Here is a 21886-nt window from a genome sequence, read left to right on the forward strand (position 1 = left end):
TTTTCATCAGCGACCTATTTGCTTTAGTTGTTGCTCTTTTAGTCTTTTAGCCCTTATTTATACTTCTATAAGATCAAGATCAAGACATGGACAGAACGTGGCTTGGCGATAGCTCTTTTTCATTGCAATCTTGATGCATTTATTTTCCTAAACCTTCCCCCCACTTCTGTCCTCATACCTACATCAGTCCCTGCCAAACCCTTTCTCCTCGCTGTTTGTGGAGAGCCATTGCAACACACTTTCCCAGCATTTAGGATGCGCACGTTTTTCACCTTAGCTCAGGCTTCCCTGAGGCCTGAGCTGCTCTTATCTCCCTGAGACTCCGAACTGATAAGTCAATTTAATTGGAATGGGGTGTGGTGTTTTTTTATCCTTCATTGCACTGAAATCTAGTGACACAGAGTAGAAAATGGAATGAGAATGAATTAGAATAGACAGTCAGTACATCTGTCATTGATCAGATGCCCAGCACGTGTACTATTAAACAGCTTGTGTTGCCCTATGTGAAAACATCTTCCACAGTGCAAGCTGATCTTAGCTATTTATTGTGATTCTGACTTTTGACTTAAAAGCCAGCGAGGCTTTTGTATGCTTCAGCTCAAAATGACTTTATAAGACACACTGTTATTTATCTTCATGTATTCAAGAGGCTTGTTCCCAACAAATATGGGAGAAGCGGACAGCCTTCCTGCTTCATGTGATCGCTGGACAGTTGTCAGTTCCCAAATCTTGATTCCTCTGATAGGAGTTTCTCAAAGGAGATATACTTGCGGCATTCTGTGTTACATTTTTCCCCTTCTAAGGGGAAACATGCAACTTGTTGTGTCATGGTTGTCCCCTATACCAACAACAGCAAACAGTTGGTAAATTATTTATATAATTAATTTTTCATCTAAGACGCTGCAGGCCATCTGTTGATTTGCATAAAAGAGCAGCATAGTCATTGCATATCTATTCGAGTACCTTTGGAGGGAATGATATGGATAGAAAACATGTCCAACATAATACATTTTTGACAAAAAATTGCCACTGAATTTTGTCTATAAACACATCTGACTTGTGAGGTTATTCTTCTGCAGACCATTTGAAGCCTTTGAGTAGAACTCTGTGCTGTTGCCCATCAGTTTGATTAGGTCCTGTGAAATCAAAGTAGCTAGACTAGCTTGTACCAAAAGGTACAGAATCAGGTTCACTATCTGTAGGCTTACTGTACAGTGTTTGTAAGATGGTTGTGTTTTTACCTTCTTCATGTAGGTGCCACTGAACTGCTGCTTCTAGCCCGCCGGACAGATTTGAGGCGAATTTCCTTAGACACCCCAGATTTTACAGACATCGTTTTGCCACTGGAGGACATCCGTCATGCCATTGCCATTGACTTTGATCCTCTGGAAGGATACATCTATTGGACCGATGATGAAGTTAGGGCCATCCGCCGCTCGTTCATTGATGGGTCAGGTAGTCAGTTTGTTGTCACAGCACAGATTGCACATCCTGATGGCATTGCTGTGGACTGGGTTGCCCGAAATCTATATTGGACTGACACTGGCACAGACCGTATTGAAGTTACAAGGCTTAATGGGACCATGAGAAAAATCTTGATATCAGAAGACCTGGAAGAACCCAGAGCTATTGTGCTGGATCCCATGGTTGGGTGAGCAGCTGTTCATTAGCATTTTTAAAATACTGGTCATGTAAAGAAGACAACTACCTGTATGCAGGATGCAATGATAAAATTCTTCAAAATGAGTCTTCAAGATGAATACTGGTATTCTTTGAAAGTTAAGGCTCTGAGGCACAGGGACTACTGCTTCCCTTTGACTGCCTGGCTAGTCATCTTATGTGTCTTTTTTATTCTCCAGTTCAAAGATATTTTTGGGGACTGTGCTGACCTGTTTGTTGTTTTAGCTGGTGGTTATGTTGTCTTGCTGAGCAGATTGATACAGGAGTTTTCTGTAAAGGGACAGTGTGTTTACACGTGAATGTTTTCTGAATGATTTGGGCATCCTTACCTAGATAAGGAAATATATTTGGCTTAGAAATGTACTTCTCTGTGTGCAATGTCATTTGGGGGAACAGTAGTCCAGAAGAAGCTATGTGAATATTGAAAGTTTGGATTAATAAGAGTTGTTAAAATTTTATTTCCTTTGCAGGTACATGTACTGGACTGACTGGGGAGAAATCCCGAAGATTGAGAGGGCAGCATTAGATGGCTCAGACAGAATTGTGCTGGTGAATACCTCGCTTGGCTGGCCAAATGGATTGGCATTGGATTATGCAGAAAGCAAAATATACTGGGGAGATGCCAAAACGGACAAAATAGAGGTTTGTAATTGCACTTGCTTTTTTAATTCCATGAAGTTATAGAATGTAGTTATTCTACTTTTCTAGGTGTTTAAATTCTGATATAGCCCAAAAGGGCAATGGGATAATGCTTCATTTGTGCTTTAAGAAACAATTCAGTTTCTTCTCTGTCTTTGGGCAAGTCACCCTCTATTCTTCCTCCATTTTTTTGTGTGTAAAATGGAAATTAAATCCATGTAGTAGATTTGCCTTTTAAGAATGTATGATAAGGATTTGTTAAATACATAAATTCTTAGGTCATCAGGAAAAAAAGCTTTTTAATGAAAGTAAAAAAACTTTTTTGCCGGTTAAAAAAAAAACTATCTTTCATTCTTTGTGCTGCCCAGCTTAGATGCTAGTAGAACATAATTTAAAGAAATAAATCTCATTTCACATATAATTATTTATTCTCCCACAAATCTTCTATACTTTGCATCTCCCTTGTTTTATTAGGGTTCCAGCAAAGAGGCAGATTTTTCTTTCTTTCTGGTATATTCTGCTGAAACTTTTAATTGAAAACAAAAATGCCATTTTTCTTCTCTCCCCCACTGAAAAATCTTCTGTTGTTTTGTTGTATAACATTTATGGAACAAATTTGACATTTATTATCTCTTTGTCAGTCTGAGAAAATAATACTGTTTAGTATTTGTTCAGTTTACTATCAAAAGCCAGAAGTTTATCTGGAAGCAGGAGACTTGGCTACTACGTGGTGCACAGTAGCACCATCTACCTTTGCTGTATCCTGGTAGATTTACCTTTTCTTTTGATAAATTATAGCTTTCCTTAGTGAATCCTTACCATTGCAAATAATTTTCAGCACTTACCATATTAGGCACAATATCTTCACTAGCCTTATGAAATTGTTTTATTTATTTTTAACTTCAAATAAGTCAATGTAGAGTCATAGTCTTGTGCTGGAAGGTCACATAATTGTTTGTTCTCCTTCAGTGTCAAAGTAACTCCAGTCCTGCAAGGGGAGTTGCCTTGAAGCACTCCTTGGGAGAGCCTCAGGGAGCACAGTTTTCTTTGTCCTGAAAACAAGATTTATAACCTATGAAAGTCTGTAGTTTATATTCACCTAACATTATACCAGCTCTGAGAAAAGAGGGGAAAAAGAATCTTAGCTGTACTTAGAGATCTTTTTATATCAGATTGAGCACTTCAGCCCTGTTACACTGTCTTGGACTAGAATGTATTTTGCAGAAGGAAAGTTAGGCATCCTCTACTCTCATGCTTGCCAAAACAGTGAGATTTTTTCACGCACTTTAGTCTTACTCAGACCCTGGTTCCATATTGGTTAATAATGGTTCTGTTCAGTGCTGGAGCAGTTTGTGATAGAAATTTTCATCTCAGGCATGAGCTCACTGCTGCAATTCTGTAAAACTGGCTAGAACACATGATATAATGTTTGTGCCAACATTACAATGTCTGTGGTAGGACAGAAGATATCTGATCTGGCACAAAGTCTGCTGGAACAATTTCCATTTCATTGTTTTTAAGCCAATGTGAGCCAGCAGAATGAGTTTGTTCCAGGCTGTCATGTAACATTTATGCAGGGCATTGGACAAGATTTATCATCTTAAAGTTTCAGAATTACTCCTTATTTTTTTTTCCTATGAGGCTCCAAGTGTTAGAGTTATAGTTTTACTGCTGCTGCTTTTTATAAAAAGTTAACATTTGTTAACTTATTAATGTGCAGAAACTCTTGAAAAAGCCTGGCTAAAACCTTTAAAGCAACAGAGAAGAAATTCTCCCACAGTTTTTCTTTGGTGTTTTTGGATTTTAGTTTTGAGGATATGGGTGGGGTTTGGTTTTTTTATTGCAGAAGGTGTTAATTTAGGGGTATGTGACAGAGATCTATAAAATCAAAGAAATTATGTGTAAGGTGACCAGGACTTCCCCACACACTTTCTTTTTTGATAGAAGAAATTGGCATTCGTTAATGATACTGGCAGGTGATGGGTGCAGAACAAACAAAAGCAGATGGTTCTTCAAAGAGTGTGTGGTAAGTTGTGGAAATGGTTGTGGATGTTAAAAGCTTATGCGTGTTACTGGGAAGACTGGGTAAGTCTGTGGAAGGGAATTCCATTTGCCGTTTCCTAGAATTGCCTTCTGAACCACAAATCACTGAACTGTAAATTGCTATAGAATGAAAAAGGCTTCTTGAAAACTTTCAGTATGTATTTGCTTTATTATACTGGTCTGTAAATGTAAGTTTTGATTATTCTTTTGAGACAGGATACTGGAATGGGTGGACCTTTGGATTGAATACATACAACCTCTCTCTTCCTGTGTTGAGGCCATTCTATTCCTTGAGGGTTTGGGGAGTCTTTATTCTGTTAGCTTGTTGCATTAGCTTTAGGAAAAACTTCGTATTCTTCCTTAGATGTAATAGTTCTGCTTGCTCATTGCACTTCAGAGAGGCAGGAATGGGTTGAAAATCAATGGCCTCTGATAGTGATAGATCGGTGTGCAAGTTCAGTACAGCTTCTGTAGTAAAGCATGGAAAGGCTCTATAGGATGAAGAGGGGGTGCTCATCCAAGAGAATGGTTCAGTCTAAACTAGATTTCGCCCCCACCCAATGTGCCAAGTAATGCAAACATAGTCGTGAGTTTCTTTACTGATGAATCTTAGTGAATTTTCCCCAGGACCTTGTGTGGCCTCTCTGTAATCTTTTATGAGAGATTGACGTTGTTATGGTAGGCTACAGAAATCTCAGGCTGCAGTGACACTATCTACATCTATGATAGCTAAAATATATAACATTTCAAGTCTTCCCTTTTCCTCCCACTGCCTTTCTCTCCTATGGCAACCATGAATCCTGAGGAGATTTGTAACACGTTCCCTGCCCTTCTTATCCATTTTTCATATCAGTTTAGTAGAAGATGCTTTGACCCTCAGTAAATGTTTTAAACTTACATGTGGAGAAAGGACACTGGAGGAGGTGAAACAAAGAGGATATTTGTGACAGGACCAAAAGATGAAACTTGGAATTGGACATGAAGACATCAGAACATATGCCTGGCCCCTGCTTTGCTTGTATGTGTTTGTATGTATTTGGGAGGAGGGGTAAAAGCAGGAGAAACACATTTGTGTACTTGCACGTTGTTGCCTTTAAGTAGTTTTTCATACAAGATTTGACATACATTGTGCTTTTTTCCTTCTGGTATGTGAAATTCCTCAGAACCATTATTTAATTGCAGTGCTACCAAAATGAATGTTTCTTCTTGCAAGCCATGTTTCTGGTTTGTTTGTGCTACATAGGAGCTTTTATTATTTATTTTTTACACACTGATTCATGCTATGCTATTCTGGAGCCCCCAGACGATAATAAAGCATCAGCAGGGGTTAATGGAGACTGGTAGGGGGTACAGCAGGGAGCTTTTGTTCCCATTTTATCTGGCAGCCTGCAGCAGGCAGAAGCAGGCTGTGGCTCAACAGCTTCGTCATTTATCTCGGTCAGGTTTCACTGCTGATAAACTTCTATTGAAATGGATGGCTGCTATTGTGCTTACCAGTAGGGAAGATTTCTCATTGACTTGCTACAGGTTTAAAGCATTTTCCTGCCGTGCTATGAGGTTAAAAATGTATGATCTGCTCTGTTGAATTGGTGTTATGTTTTCCTGCTCAAGTGAATATTTGTCTTCTGAGCACGTACGCTACCTGTTTTAAGGCATAGGTTGGATTTTAAATGGTCAGCAAAGCTCCTATTAATAAAGCAGTTATAAATGGCTGTGTGCATGTGTGGATGTGTGTGTGGTAAGAGGTAATAATGATGATATGGCTGATATTTCACAATTTCTCAGTCTTTGCTTCATTTTTCTTTATTCATCTTCCTTCCTATATTGCATTCTCAGAGCCAGAGATGACACCCACTTACACCTACTAGTGGTGAGTTTAAATAAAGGAGACTCTACCTCCTATACAGATCCAACCATTATCTAGTGATTTTTGAGTGCAGCTCTAACTTGGAGTGTTTCTGCATTCCCAAATCTATTAGCCGTGCTTGGCATTACTGTCTCTAATCCTCATGATTAGTATGGAAAGTCTAATATCCTGCTGTTTTTCAGCATAAGTACACAGAAGTCTTCAGAACCCAGCCTTGTCGGACAACAGAAAGCGGATGCTGCTAAGACTTTTTTAAACACAAAAATCTTGAACAGAGAGGACCTTTTTGTGTTTGACCCAGGAGCTAATCGCTTGGCATCTAGAGAATGCTCTAATTCATATTCTAATCCTGAAATTGCAGGGCTACATTTTCCTCTGATGACAACTCCCTCAATTTTTCCGTCACCCTAATAAGGAAATTTTGTTTTCTAAGAATGCACCATTTATTTTCCGACGGAGAAATTTTGTCTCATAGCATTAGTCTTTGTATTGTGAAATGCTGATGACTTGTAACCCTGATTTACTGATCCTACCTCATCTACCTTTAGTTTGAAGCAGAGGTTTGAAAACTGAGAAGCAGAAAACATTGAATTCCTAGCTGTTCAATACAGCTGCTTTTGTGTACTTCCATTAAGCTTTTGCAGATATGAGAAACAAGGTAGTTGAAACAAATACTTGAAGTTGCTTTACTGTTTAATTTTGGCCACAATTCATTATCCACCCGGTTTGGATAGTTGTGGCACTTGGGAACTTCATTCAGCAAAGAATAAGAAGTATGTGCTGCAGAGGGTAGGGAGAGATCCTTCTCCTCCATCCCAGTTTCAGAAATTTAAAGCTTACTTTGTCAGAGAATTTTCAGCTATTTCTTAATTCCTGCTAGGCCTGCATTAAGAAAAATTACAGATTTTTGCAATTAGTAGTAGAGTAAGGGCTTACTTAAAACAAACAAACAAACAAAAAAACACAACAGCACTTAGCTTATACTTTGTGTAGTTTCTGTTTGGGAGGTTTCTTTTGAACTTCTGAATGAACTTAGGGAAGAATTAAATTTCATGATGCAGACCAAGATAGGAAAACTGTGTTACAAAGCAAACAAATGACAGCCACAGACCACATACTAGTAAGGTCTCCTGACTGTTGAAGAGCCAGATACAAGAATATGAGTGGCCTCATATCTGTGGACCCCAAATGCTGAGCCAGGACCTTGTGGCATTGTAAGCTTGTTATTTAAAAAAAAAAAAAATAAAAAAAAAAAATCCTTTTTTGCTTTGTCTTTTGAGCATGGTGCTACAGAACTGTCACTTAGGCATGTACATTTGCAGCTGTTCAAAGTAGTTGAATGTAAAAGTGAAAAAGAAGAAACATATTTAAAGCATCCATGCTGGTTTTAATTCAGGGCTCTTTAAAAAGTCCTTTTTATTGCTTTTGATAAATTGAGAATAACTAAATAAAACTGAAATGTGAAAAGTTTGGTTGAGACACCATTACAAACCATTTGTGCAGACAAGTTCTCACAGAAGTCCTGAGTGATCTGCTATCAACAGGCTGTCATACTAATGGAACAGGGAGAGGTTCCCAGCACCTTGCAGCAGAAAGTGGATACCAAGGGAAGGTTTTGTGTAATTACAGCCAGAACTCTTGTCCAAGAGTAACCTGACTCTGTGATCAGGGTACCAAGCATGGTGTTTTTCTAAGAAGTAAAATTACTGCCCTAAAAAGTATGTGATATTACAGAAGACTTCAACATTCAGTTTAAAGATGGTTCTTGTGTCATATATCTGCATTTCTCCCTGAAATCTGAGATGTAGATACCTTAAGCTCAGTAAGTTGCCTTAAGTTTTCTTTATAGAAAATGTTAGAAATAAACACTTCTTCAGTGTGCCTTGCTTTACCCTAAAGTAAATATTTAGACTAGATTGGATGAGACCTACTTGAAAAGCCCATATTCTTTTCTGTTAACTCTGAGAGCCTGGAGTGGCCGGCTGTGTCGGAGGCAGATGCCTGCATTCGAGACGTGTTCGAGCGGAAAGTTGCTCTGGCTTTTATAACCTTTTTGCACGTATCGTTAATAGTAAAAGTTTACCTTTCTCAGACTTGGTTGTTGCTCACATCTGTGCAGCTTGACTGAGACTTTCCGCGTTGGAAACTCAGGGATGTTTGTTACAAGCTTTGCTAACAGATGAGCGGTCCCGTTTTGCTAATCACAGCTCTGTAAACCTCATGGCTCCCAATGGCCCAGCATGGAGCCGATTGAAGTACAACATTTGGATCCCACTAATGTGTCATACATGCTTCCTAGATTTTTCCCATTGGAGTTAGGAAATTGTATTTTAGCTTATGCTGTTGTCTCATCTAGAAAGTAACAAGCCTCTACTGGCAGTCAGTATCGGTTACCTAAGGGAAAACACAAAAATCCCTCAAACTAAAACAAATAGAGCCATTATCTGACCTCACTGAGTCTGACATACTTAAAATAATATTTGAAGGCAAGCTGGGGAGTGATGTGAAGAGATATTGAACTATCTTCTGTGTTTCTGATTCATCTGAGTACTGTTTGTCAGTCTGCTATTATCCCTTGCTCTCCAATACTCTGGCTTTTTTTTTTTCTTCTCACAAGCTTAGTTGCATTACCATACAAAAAAGGTTGTTCTGATCTTGGACCTGGGCTTCTTCAGAAGCCTTCACGTGACCTTGTGATCCCTCTTGATAATTATTCAGCTTTCTTCACAGAGGCTTTTTATTTTTGCTCCTAACCTAAGCTTTTTTTTCTGATACCATTCATAATGATGTAACTTTGCAAAGGTATGCGAGAAAAGGATTATAAGAAAGTTAATACCTTTTATTAGGCAGGTAAATACATATGGTAAAAAAGAAGCTTTTGGACATGCGGGGACCCTTGGAATTGAAGTGATTTAGCAAAGGGAGCAGTTGAATCAACTTATTAGCTTACTGCCACCAAAAGTGGAAAGTATCCCAGAGCCCTCCCCCAGCTTTGCACTGGCTGAGTCACTCATTGGATTATTCCCTGAACCACTTGGACTTGCCAGAACAGCAGAAAACTTTCCACATATTTTCCCTCTACAGGAAAATCAGTTATAGTTGCTTATGGAGGAGTCTGGAAAGCACCAAGTTAGGTAGAGAACTAATTAAAAATAAGAAGTTCCTGGGGCAAGGTACTGAAAGAAAGTACCTTGGGAAAGAAGAGGGAAGAAGAGAGGCTTTTGCCCATGTGCAAGAGCATTAGAAATTGTGTTCCCAAACTTAATCTTGTAAAACTGTCCCCCAGACCACTGTGGGGGTTCAGGTTGGTCTTGACTAGTCTCCTGTGCTTCCTGTGAAGCATGTGTATGGTTACTCCTAGGACTTAGTTGACAAATGCTAAGTTGCAAAATCACAGTAATTAGCTTCCTTTGTACCCCTGTAGCATATGCCCACATAACAGATACCCTCTGACTCTTGCCACTCCACTTTATGTATTAACGTACTAAAATTAATTTCCATAGCCGAGCATCTTTATTCATCTTTTAACGACTGAATCTTCTCAGAGGAGCCTCTTTTTTTTTTTCCTGTGAAAAACCCCTCTTCTCATCCTGTTCATCATTTCAGCTCAATTTTTTGTCTTAGCCTGTTCTTTACAAATGCAGGGGGTTTATGTATTGCGTTACATTGCCTAGGAGATGTCATATTTGATGGTCACAATAGTTATGAACTCCTTTTCCCTGCCTGCTTGTCAATTCACCTGACTTGAGCCATTTCATTAAGAACCCAACCAATTGTTTCTAAAATTAAGTTACATTGTTAGGAAGACCATTTTTTTGGCATTGATTGATCAGCAAGCTAGGAATAGTTGTCCTATTGTGAAAGAAGTGAGCTTATGACAGTGTCTGCAGCATGATAGAAAGGGCTATTTATGAAGTTAATCTCTATTCTGTTTTTACATATTTATCTTCACTGCAGTCCTATTAGGAATATTATCCATGCTCAGGAAAAATATATTTTTTGAATTCTTTGGAAAAATGATTAAAGCTCAAAAGGAAATTGAGGGTGCTGGGGAACTGTTAAATTAGAAATTGGTAATGGCTATTATAAAACAATTAACAGTAAGAAAATTGTAGAGTTGGCTGGAGGCATTTGGTTTCTGAAGTAAATATACAGGGTTCCAGGTGTCCCTTCTGCTGATTTCTTAGGATTTCAATGCAGTGAAGAGATGGCTTCCCATTTTATATCTAAAACAATTACTTAACAATTTGGAATTGAGGGAAAATACTGTTAACAGTAAGATAATGACACTGACAGAATAATTGTCTCAAGTTGTGTTTAAAGTTTGGATTACTCAGTCAAAGAGGGTATAGTTGATCAGGGCTTTTTTTTTAGAGGGAAAGACTAATAAAGCTTTAGACAAGATGTCCCTTTTTTCCTCTCTTAGCGCTGCTGTTGTATAGTAGATACATGTGTTAATTGTATGATATTACTGCAGCTGTAACAGTAAAATCATTCTGGTCTGTTATATTTATGTTACTTAAAGAAGCAAGTTGAAAATACATGGTTCTCAAACCCAGTCTGATAAAGTGGTAATGTAATGTTCAGAAGGCATTCTAGCTATCTTTTAGTTATTTTTAAGAGGTGGCTGCCCCACTTTTCTTTTTTTCCTTAACCAAATAAATTTAATGAGTTAGTGTTGTTTTTCATTTCTCTGGTACAGTAAGATTCATGAACATTTAGGTGGAAGATGAACAGTCATAGCCTTGATCAGCAGTGTCATTAACTGAGTCAATATGTGTTGCATCAAACAAACAACACATGTAGGTATTTATCATAGGATAATCAGGGCTGAAATAACTAAGCCTACACCTTGAATATTCCTAAACTATTTCAGGTATAATACAGGCCTTATTCAATATCTTTTTCCATGGTACATTGAAATATCTGGGATATATGTATTGAATTCAGTATTTCACAGCTGTCTTACAGTAATACTTCTTTGCAATCATCTTACACAGATCAGTGTTAATGACCAAACTCAGGAGAAATTAACTTTTTCGCCTCATCGTTTTTTCAATTGTATCTGATCCTAGAGCACGTTGGCATGACCCATGTTGAAATTGTGCAGGTGGTAATGTTTTCTGATGTTTTTCTGCTGTGTTTGAAACTGTTGCAAGAAACCCAACTTGTCATTAGAATGACTCAAGAGTTTAAGGTCTGCTCAGACTGTTTACCTTTTATTCCTGCGACATTTCTGTGCCAAATGGCTGGGTTGTTTTTCATGCTGTAAGGTAAACCATAACTATATATCTGAGAGTATGTTTCAACATGTACCAAGGAGACAACAAGCTAGTGTGTCCTGTACTTGTGGGACACGTGACATGCAAAGCATTGCCACCGAGTCAGAACACTCTTACTCCTTATCCTTTCCGAAGGAAGATAAATGCTACAATTGCATCTTTCCTTTGGGTCTGTGGGGAGGAGATGGTTTCCAGCTGTGGTGCCTGCTAGAAATTCTGGAGAGCTGGTGTAGTGATGGCAGCAGTATTTGGACAGGGCATTTGAGGTCTCCTGGCCGCTCTGAGGATCAGGAAGCTGGTACTGGTAAAGGTGCTGGAGTTCAGGAATCAGTAGATTCATTTGTCCAAAAACTGGCTGTCAGTTTTTAAAATTGGGGCTTGTGTGCAAGTTATTCTTAACCTTTTGTTATGAGATGTTTGTATCTGAAATCAGAGCAGTTTATGGATTTTACCACATGAAGTTGTTTGGGGGTGTTCGGTTTTTGTTTTACTGATACATGTGTATTTGTGAAATAAATAAAGTTCTGGCAATGTCTGGTAATGTAGCTGGGGGCTTTCAGTCTATCACAGAGGCCTATTCCATTCTTGTAAGTAATCTTTAATTTTTTGAAGATACAGAGTTAGTAGCTGTTGTTTATAAATTTTTGATTTTTTACTTCCTCTCTTCCAGTCATCCTGAGAGAGAGCTTAGCATGCGTGGTGCTTACGTGCTCCCTGGTGACTTATAACTACATCCAAAAGAGGAGGCAGAGAAGAGGACCGGGAGAATACAGGCCCATTAGTCTTAATTTCAGTCCCTGGGAAAGCAATGGGACGAGTCCTCCTAGAAACTGTCACCAGCCAAATGAAGCAGGTGATTGGGACAAGGCAACCAAGGGCAAATCATGCCTAACCAACCTGATCACCTTCTGCAACAAAATAATGTTTTCTGTTGACATGGGGAGAGCAGTGGGTGTTGTTTACTTGGACTTCAGCAAAGCATTTGACGGGGTTTCCCACAGCCTCCTCCTAGACAAACTGGCAAGATATCTTCTGGATGGGTGGTCAGCGAGGGGTGTGTGTGGGGGGAATTGGCTCACAGGCCGCTCTCAGAGGGTGGTCATCAGTGCTTTTTACTCAGGCTGGGGTGAGTAAAACTTCACACTTTACACAAAAGTAAAAAACTCCCACACTTTACACAAGTGGGGGTCCCCCAGGGACTGATAACTGGGCCTCACACTGTCCAATATTTTCAGAAGTGATCTGGATGATGGGATTGAAAGCACCTTCACCAAGTTTGCTAATGACACTAAATAGAGTGGCAAGGTGGACATGTCAGAAGGGAGAGCCATCTTCCAGAGAGACCTGTACAGGCTGGAAGAGCAGGCTAGCAAGAGCTATATGTAGTTTAAGACAAGCGCGAGGTCCTACACATGAGATGACATGACACAAGAACCTAGTACCAGCTAGGTTCTGTGTGGCTGGGGAGCAGCCTTGCTAGAAGGGATCTGGGGGTCCTGGTGGACAAGCAGCTGAACGTGAGTCCAGTGCGCTGCTGTAGCAACGAAGGCAAATTGGATCCTGGGCTGCATCTACAGGGGCGTTGCTAGCAGAAGTAGAGACGTCATCTTCCCACTGTACTCATCACTTTTCGGGCTGCACCTAGAGTCCTCTGTCCAGCTCTGGTCCCTACAATTCAAGAAATGGTCATCAGTGCTTTTTACTCAGGCTGGGGTGAGTAAAACTTTACACTTTACACAAAAGTAAAAAACTCCCACACTTTACACAAGTGGGGGTCCCCCAGGGACTGATAACTGGGCCTCACACTGTCCAATATTTTCAGAAGTGATCTGGATGATGGGATTGAAAGCACCTTCACCAAGTTTGCTAATGACACTAAATAGAGTGGCAAGGTGGACATGTCAGAAGGGAGAGCCATCTTCCAGAGAGACCTGTACAGGCTGGAAGAGCAGGCTAGCAAGAGCTATATGTAGTTTAAGACAAGCGCGAGGTCCTACACATGAGATGACATGACACAAGAACCTAGTACCAGCTAGGATCTGTGTGGCTGGGGAGCAGCCTTGCTAGAAGGGATCTGGGGGTCCTGGTGGACAAGCAGCTGAACGTGAGTCCAGTGCGCTGCTGTAGCAACGAAGGCAAATTGGATCCTGGGCTGCATCTACAGGGGCGTTGCTAGCAGAAGTAGAGACGTCATCTTCCCACTGTACTCATCACTTTTCGGGCTGCACCTAGAGTCCTCTGTCCAGCTCTGGTCCCTACAATTCAAGAAAGATGCAGACAGACTGGAGAGGGCCACAAAGATGATCAAAGGGCTGGAGAACCTGCCCTATGAGGAAATACTGAAGGATTTAAGTCTTTTCACCCTGGAGAAGAGAAGGCTTGGCATGTACCTCATCATAGTTTCCCAGTACTTGAAGGGCAGCTAGAAGGAGGATGGAGGCTCTCCCTTCAGAAGGAGCTGCATTGGAGAGGACAGGGGCAATGGGTACAAGTTGCACTGGGAGAGATTTCATCTCAGTATAAGAAAGAAATATTTTACAGCGAGAGCAGTCATTCACTGGAGTAACCTTCCAAGGCATTTGGTGGAGTTCCCATCACTGCAGGTTTTCAAGATGTGACTGGACAGATGTTGCTAGATAATCTCATCTAGGCTTCCTCTCCCACAAAAGATTGGACCAGATAGTCTTTTGAGGTCCTTTCCAACCTGGGCTGGTCTATGACTCTGGTTCTACATCCAAAATTAAACTGTGCTTATGAGTTAAGATGAAAGGTAAAGGTTTGCACACTATCACCCTGCTTATGGCATTAGGTTAATTGAGTAAATTGTATTGGCTTTGTCTGACAGTCTCCCAGATTTGCATTGGAAAGTGTGTTCTTTCCAGCACCTGCATGCTGTCTTCTGCTGGAGGTATCAATATTGAGGCTGTCTAGCACCTTGTAGAAGTGGGGTCTTTATGTTTGATACTAACCTAAGTATGGCCCAAGAGGGACAAAGAGTTTCTATTACGAGCACCTCCTCAGTGCTGTGGATATGAGCTAGTGTACATCTGCATAGTCTCTACCACCGCCGGCCTTGGTCTGCTAGACCTGAGCAGATTGCTAGTCCTGTTTGGGGCCCTGCATAGTTTTGCCAGGGCTCCTGCACAAGCTCTAAGCAGACCTGAACATTATTTTCACAGATCAGTAGGTATAATGATTGGGCTCTAGACTTAAACCAATCAAATTACAAGTGTAAACTACCATACATTCAAATCCCAGAATGTCATAAGGGTAAATTCACATCTGCATCTGCCTATTTATCACAGTTACTACCCTGGATTCAGTTCACTCTTGGATACCAGTATCTGACAAGAAGAAAGACCCTTAGAATGTATCACTGTGCAATCCAGTCTGTAATTTGAAAATAGAAGTGATACTTCAAAGTTGTTTTTTGTTATTGTTCCTAAAAATTAAGTACAGCATCTTAAAATATGACCACATTTTCAGCATTGACTCATTTATTTTGAATAAGCTCTATTTTCATGAGGCCATACGCTTGCATTCATTATTGTTCTAGGATAAGCAAAGCCCTTACCCTACAGGGAGGATATCTGGTATTTTTTCTGAGGCCATTTAGGTTTTGTACTACTTTTTTTTTTTTTTTCATGGAACTACTCAGTCTTTCAGTAAAGGTAGTGTTTGTGGTTGCACCACATCTGTTTCCTGTTGTAGTCTATATTCTCGCTGTGGTTTGCAGTATTCAGAATGGCCTCAGAATGTGAAACCCACACCACATTGTGGTTAAAGCAGCATAAACCGCTGGAGGCACTGCCTCATAGCAGCAGAAGGTGGGTTTCTTGTATGGGGGATTCTGTGGGGATAAGCTTCACTTGTGATGAGCTGATCCATCTGGGGCTGGAGGAGGGGAATGAATGCATAAAGCGGTATTGGTTGGGACTCTTACTCAGTATGTGAAATGGTGATGCTGAAATCCTTCAAAGCGGTATTGGTTGGGACTCTTATTAGTCACCTGAATTTCAGTATGTGAAATGGTGATGCTGAAATCCTTTTTAATTGATTCATCAGTGGTTGTTTCTTTTTCCTTGTGCATATTATATATATCATCCCTATATCCCTTGCCGCTTTCCTTCTGCCTTACAGCAGACTGCTTGATTCTGTAGCCTGTTGATGAAATTCTGTTAAATTCTCCTAAAAGCAGCCAAAGTGAGTGCAGACAACGTGGTGCCATGGAACCATTCATATGGTGGTACCCAGCTGCTAATGGGCAGATGTTTATTTAAGTAATACTGCACAGATGTGCTCAGGTAAGATTGTAGTGGGAGTAGGGTGGCAGGTATGTGTAAGTACTTAAGATAGGCGCCTGTTTTGTCTAGGTGACATAAAGCTGTCTTTCAAAATAACCTGTATGTGGCAAAACAGACATTAATTAAAAGCAGATACTTAATCTGCAAGTCCTCCCTTCTCTTTTCCTGACTTTCTTTCAGTACAAGAGGAAGCTCATTTGAACAGCTCCCCTTTTAAAGTTTGTCAAAGAAAGTTCATCTCACATCATACAGCTTCCAACTAACTCACTTTGCCAGTAGTTAAGCACCCCCTTAAATATAGAAGTTTATTCCTTTTATAAGTACAAGGCATAGTATCTAAAGATACTGCTTTGTGATAGTGATGTTTCAGTGTTCATTAGTGCGTGGTTTTAGTTGATTGCCTTTGCAACATCCATACATTCTGTATATCTGTGTGGTCTGCTTAGCAAGCACTAATTGCCATATATTAATTAGTTGCAAGCAAATGGCTTATCTCTGTAGTTTAAGGGGGAGGGGGAAAAAAGTCATCGCAGAAATGTGAGGTGCCTGTGTTATGGTTAGAAAAGGGCTGGTAGGCAAATGGGGATGACAAGTTTTGCTTGGCGGTGGTGATGGTTTCTTGAAGGGATGGTGAGCTTAAGGACTATAACTCACAGTTTATCTTACAAATGTTAAATGTGTGTCCCTGGTTCTAAAGTTAACCATTAGTCTGTTGTTTACCAACCTCATTTATCAAAACAGAGTGTAGGAGGCATGCTGCTAGGAATTGAGAGAGACAGCAGATGCTAAAATTTTCTGAAGTAGAGTGAATGGAATAGCAGGGCTTGTTTTCAAAAGGAAGTCCAGAAATTAGGCAATTATGCTGGGCTCTGAGCCCAGCTAAACAATCTGTCATAGGAAAAGCTATGTTTGGATTTTGTTATCAGTGTAAAGGACGTAAGTTACAGCTTTAGATCCTAAATGCACCAAAATGCAAGGTGAAGCTGCCAGTACTGTGCTTAACTTTCTAAAGGATCTTAATGAGAATGCAGGGGAGAAACAACATTTCACGAAGCAATGCTCGTCTTATTCTTGTGATGCATGTGCACTAGTGCATTTGTAGAAACGTGCCATATACGCTACTAGACTGAAGATTTTTTGGTAAGCCAATTCCATGGAGTAATTATGAGCTCTTTTTTCAAAAAGTAAACATGGAGCTTGTTCCTGCAAACCACCAAGCATGCAAAGCCCCTTTCATTTTTCTGTAGGAGATGTGTACGTAAAGATTAAATTCCCAGTATAACATACTGAAAGTAAGTGCAGTAATGTCAGGAAGTTTATGACAGGGAATAGTTCTACTTAGAAGTTGAACTATTGTGAAGATTATAGCATTTTCTTCCAATTTTTAGTGAACTTTAAAAATACTTTATTAACATGCACATTATACTGTATGCTGATAAAGGTGTGGGTTTCAGTTCTGTTTCTCTTCTGCTTTCCTCCCTCCCCATCTGTGCTTGGGTAGGCAAAAGGTAGGAGTTGCTCCAAACTAGCCTTCTTATTTCTCGTGAGCTAGGAAATTATTCTGACCACAAAACATCATCCATCTAGCTGGAGTTATTAAACCAATTGATTGTGAGGGTTGTCATTGCACAAGTCTTTGGGTTTGGGTCATGGAAAGAATGTGAAATTATACAGATTTGTCTATGGTTATCTTAATTCCACCAATGCAAGTGAGAGAGATTTGAACACAGTGATTTAGTAAGTCACCCTTTTTCCAGTCTTTAACTTGGAACATCCTTGGGTAGTGGGAAGGATATTTTAATGTTTCAGGGATTAGTAGGCTAGTGTTAATTTTGTGAATCACATTATCTTGGGAAATTTTTACATTAATGTTGGGTGGTTTTTTCTTTTTTTTTTGGAAGGGTAGTATACATGCTGTAAACTTGAAACAAGCAGAACTATTTCAGAAGCAACTGTTCTGTAAAACTACAGTGCTGAATCATTTTTAAGCTTGTCTTAAAACACTGGACTTTCTTCACTCCTGTCACTATGGTACTTTTTATAATAATACTTGGCATTCATAAGGTACTTGATCACTTCAACAAGCATACATATGTTTAATTAATCCTTTCAGTGCCTCTTTGGGGAAGTTAGGTATTACTTCTTTTTAGCAATAGGGAAAAATGACACAGTAAATTCAAGTGTCTGGATCAAAGGCATGCAATTATTTACAGCCTGTTAGCGTTCCTTCTAGTACAAAAAATACTTAATTTTGAAGAATGTAAAACTGGTTCTTTATTCAGACTTGGGAGTATAACCATATTCTGTAGATCTTCTTGACTGTTTGCTTCCTGGAATTTATGTGGGGCCTCCTCTTATTGCTCCCTGTAACCTGGCAAAGCTCACTTGGGGGGGACTGTGGACCACAAGATGCTGAGCCAAGGACTCCTTGGCATTGTAACCTTCCTTTGTGTAAAACACAGTGTCTCCCATTTAAAATTAAACCAAGAGGCACGAGTCAGAAACGAGAGAGAGAGAGAGGCAGCATCTAACAGGCACACATAATATTAGTTCCTAAAGCAAATACAAGGAATGTTATGTCCTATTTTCACGTTACGATCTGCTTGTGAGACTACCCTTATACATAAGGGATTCTCCATGGCTTTTAGAATAAGTACCTGTTGAAATACAGTCTTTTTTTATTAGACTCTGTGTAACATTGATAGCATTTTAATGGCTAGGAGATGATTTTTTAATTTGAAGTCTAAGCGTGGAGCAGCTAGTTTAATTAATCTCTGATAAATAGTGAGAGAATTATTCTGTACACATAACAAGTTTCTGTATATCCATAGGTCATGAATGCTGATGGAACTGGGAGAAGAGTTCTGGTGGAGGACAAGCTGCCTCATATCTTTGGATTCACGTTGCTGGGAGACTATGTTTATTGGACGGACTGGCAAAGACGCAGCATTGAACGAGTGCATAAGCGCACAGCAGAAAGAGAGATCATCATAGATCAACTGCCTGATCTAATGGGCCTGAAAGCTACAAATGTCCGCCAGATAATTGGTGAGTGAGGCTGCTAATCAGGCAAGTAAAATGAAATAGAACTTTTCTAATTTCAGCAGTGTTCCCCTGCAGGTATCACTTTATTCCAGGTCAGATTTTTAAAAATTTTAAAGAATTTAAAAATTTTTTAAAAAAGAATCCAGTTTTATTGTATGATAACAGCAGGCTGCATTTTGATGAGATGGTAGGTCTATTGTGAGGTGCTTCAGTTCTCTCACTTGGAAAACAAGCTGGAAAACAAGCAGGCACCCCCCAAAATAGGTCATTTTCTGCTGCTTAGGGAATTGGAGCAGCTCATAGATCTGAACAACTCTGGATCCAGTACGGTGAGAAGAAGGATCATGGAAAATTAGAACTTCTTTTTGTAACAGCCAGCTGTTAGATTAGCCCAGCTGTTTATGAAACTGCAGCTGTAGCAGCTTTTCATCTTGCAAATCTGAACATGTGCTCCCGGTATGCAAAGCGAAGAATGAGCCTGTTTTGGTTTGTTCAGTGCTTTTCATATTAATACTGCTAAATCATCGTTAAAAATAACTAGCACTACTTTCTGCCCTGTAGTATCTGTGGTGTAAAAATGCAGGATCTAGCTTTAAATTGGCTGTCACTGGCTATCCAAACACTAGTAGCAATGCAACTGTGGCATCACAGAACTCATCACATTCCCTGAATGTTCGTCTGTATAGATAGGGCTTGCAGCTTCTTGCTGCCACGTCCGGATTGTACCCCAGGGAATTAATCAAACATAGTTGAGGTGTACCTTGGCGTTGCTGCTACCACGTTAACAAGATGCCCTAAGGTACATGTGTGTTAAATGCAGCCCTCTTTCCAACTTTGTGGCTAATTGAGCTTGGTAATGCTGGACCTCTCTTAGTAAGTGGATTTCCAGCATGTGCAGGTACACAAGTTAGTATTGCAAAGAGCTGTTTTACTAGCATACTGGAGAGGAGAGGCTGTTGAATGGATGTGAAAATAGATCTGCAGATTTTCCATCTCTAGAAACACAATTGGAGTGTGTAACTGAACCAGTGTACTGCAAAAGGCAGCAGACCATATGCTTGCTTGCTTGCTTGCTTACGTACTTACCATCCATTCAGTGCTTGTGTTATGAATCGGAAACATCAGTAGCTATTGGAGTCCGGATCTCTTTCCCTAATGCTGGGTTTGTTTCATGGGGTCAGGAAAACAAGCACTGGCTTTCCAGCCATGTAGAATAACAGCTGTCTAAAGGATTACAGAAAATGAACAAAAATTAATTCAGAGAATAAAAGGTGAAAATCGGTACACATTTCTTAAAGGATTCATAGTGTTGTTGAAGCCTGTGAGGACTGGCTTCATCTTCGAACTGAAGTCAGTTTGCAGTGATTGCTTTTGCTTTTGTTGCATACTTAGGTACAAACCCTTGTGCAGAGGATAACGGCGGCTGCAGCCATCTCTGTCTGTACAGACCACAAGGCCTTCGCTGTGCTTGCCCCATAGGCTTAGAGCTCATCAACGATATGAAGACCTGCATAGTCCCAGAAGCTTTCCTGCTTTTTTCTCGGAGAGCAGATATCAGACGAATCTCTTTAGAAACGAACAACAACAACGTTGCTATTCCACTCACCGGAGTCAAGGAAGCTTCTGCTCTGGATTTTGATGTGACAGACAATCGGATTTACTGGACTGACATTTCACTAAAGGTAGAGGTTTATTCCATATTGGCTATTAAGTTGTTACAAGGTTCTTGAGATGCTTAAGAATGGATTGACACGTGCTATTTACAAGATTCAAGGGATAGGTAAAAGAGCTTGTTCTAACTAGGAATGGCATACGTTTTCATTATACTAGCAGCATTCTCTCCTACAAATCATTTAAATCTAATGTATACATTTTCACATAAAGGGTAAGTTTGCAAAAACAGTGTTTTGGCAGGAAGCTGAGTGCCATATGGCATGAAGTTTCAGGGATCACAGATGTTTTGTCAGATATGTTTAATGGGGGGAAGCCTTGTCTTGGGTCAGGAAGTGAAAATGGGTCTTACCTATTCATTAATTTATACAACTACTGCATGTGAGACATGTTGTGAACCACAAGCTTTGTAAAACAGGTCTAGCTAGGGTCTAGACTGACAAATCAGAAAAGGATGAGGGTAGATGTTTAAATGTGGTGGTTAATGGAGTGACAGAAATCTGTGTATTGTCTGGCTGTTATCTCTGTTATCAGTGAGTCTAGTTGTTCCCTTTGTTTTTCATGGGTTGTAGTTGTAGACAGAATTGTAAGCACCAAAAAATATTTTTTAATAAAAGAAAGTTTCTGCAATTGGATTGAGACCTGTGTCAATGATATCTCATGGACCTTTGCAACTGAAGAATTGTAGAAGTTGAAAACACAGAGTTTAAGTGAGTTTGAGAGGGCTGACTTGGCTGAACTCTTTAGATACGGTATTCATTTGAGCTGTGTTTGAAATAAAAAATAAAGCAATGGTATGATCAAATTTTCAGGGTAGTACAGATGAAGACTGAGATACAAACTTCCCTGCTGTGTACTGTCACAAACTGGCATAATTAGCAGGTAGCATCCAAACTGGGAAGTAAACAAAAAATCAGTCTTTGTGTTAACCTCTAATGGGTTATGAGTATGAGGAGTCTGTGCAGAGGGGAATATTAAGGACGCAGAAAGGAAGCCCATGTTTGCCAAAAAGAATTTTATACAATTCTAATGTTCTTTCTTCACTTTCATGCTTATAAGTGGTCATAGTAAATCAGGGAAGGCCTAAACTCTGATATATTATGAAAAAATATCATTCTGGTGGTATCTGCTATCACAGGCTGATCCATGATGGCAAGAGTTAAAAGAAGTCTTTTGAATACGTGACCAAGAAGAAATTATGCTTAGTGAAATTAAATTAAACCATAGGTACTGAAGCACTTGCACTACTGAGCTAATTGGCTGTTAGGTTGTTTTCTTCTACTTTGCTGTTCTGTCCTGAACTTTTTCATTAGGCTGCTTTAAATATTATTCCGTGCTATAACATTGATGCTTTT

The 21886-nt window shown here is 39.8% G+C and overlaps 1 protein-coding gene across 3 annotated transcripts in view; it reads left to right on the plus strand.

Annotated features, from left to right (window-relative positions):
• LOC104623973 (low-density lipoprotein receptor-related protein 6) overlaps positions 1-21886 on the plus strand; it is a 109247-nt gene that overhangs the window by 59208 nt on the left and 28153 nt on the right. For all 3 annotated transcript variants that reach the window (XM_010291217.1, XM_010291216.1, XM_010291215.1), the window contains 4 exons: positions 1255-1651; positions 2151-2322; positions 18647-18863; positions 20253-20542. In XM_010291217.1, coding sequence (XP_010289519.1) covers positions 1255-1651; positions 2151-2322; positions 18647-18863; positions 20253-20542 — 1076 coding nt within the window. The remainder of the gene's footprint in view (positions 1-1254; positions 1652-2150; positions 2323-18646; positions 18864-20252; positions 20543-21886) is intronic.

The sequence above is a fragment of the Phaethon lepturus genome, unplaced genomic scaffold (assembly GCF_000687285.1).
Source record: "Phaethon lepturus isolate BGI_N335 unplaced genomic scaffold, ASM68728v1 scaffold7297, whole genome shotgun sequence".
In the NCBI taxonomy this organism is placed as follows: Eukaryota; Metazoa; Chordata; class Aves; order Phaethontiformes; family Phaethontidae; genus Phaethon; species Phaethon lepturus.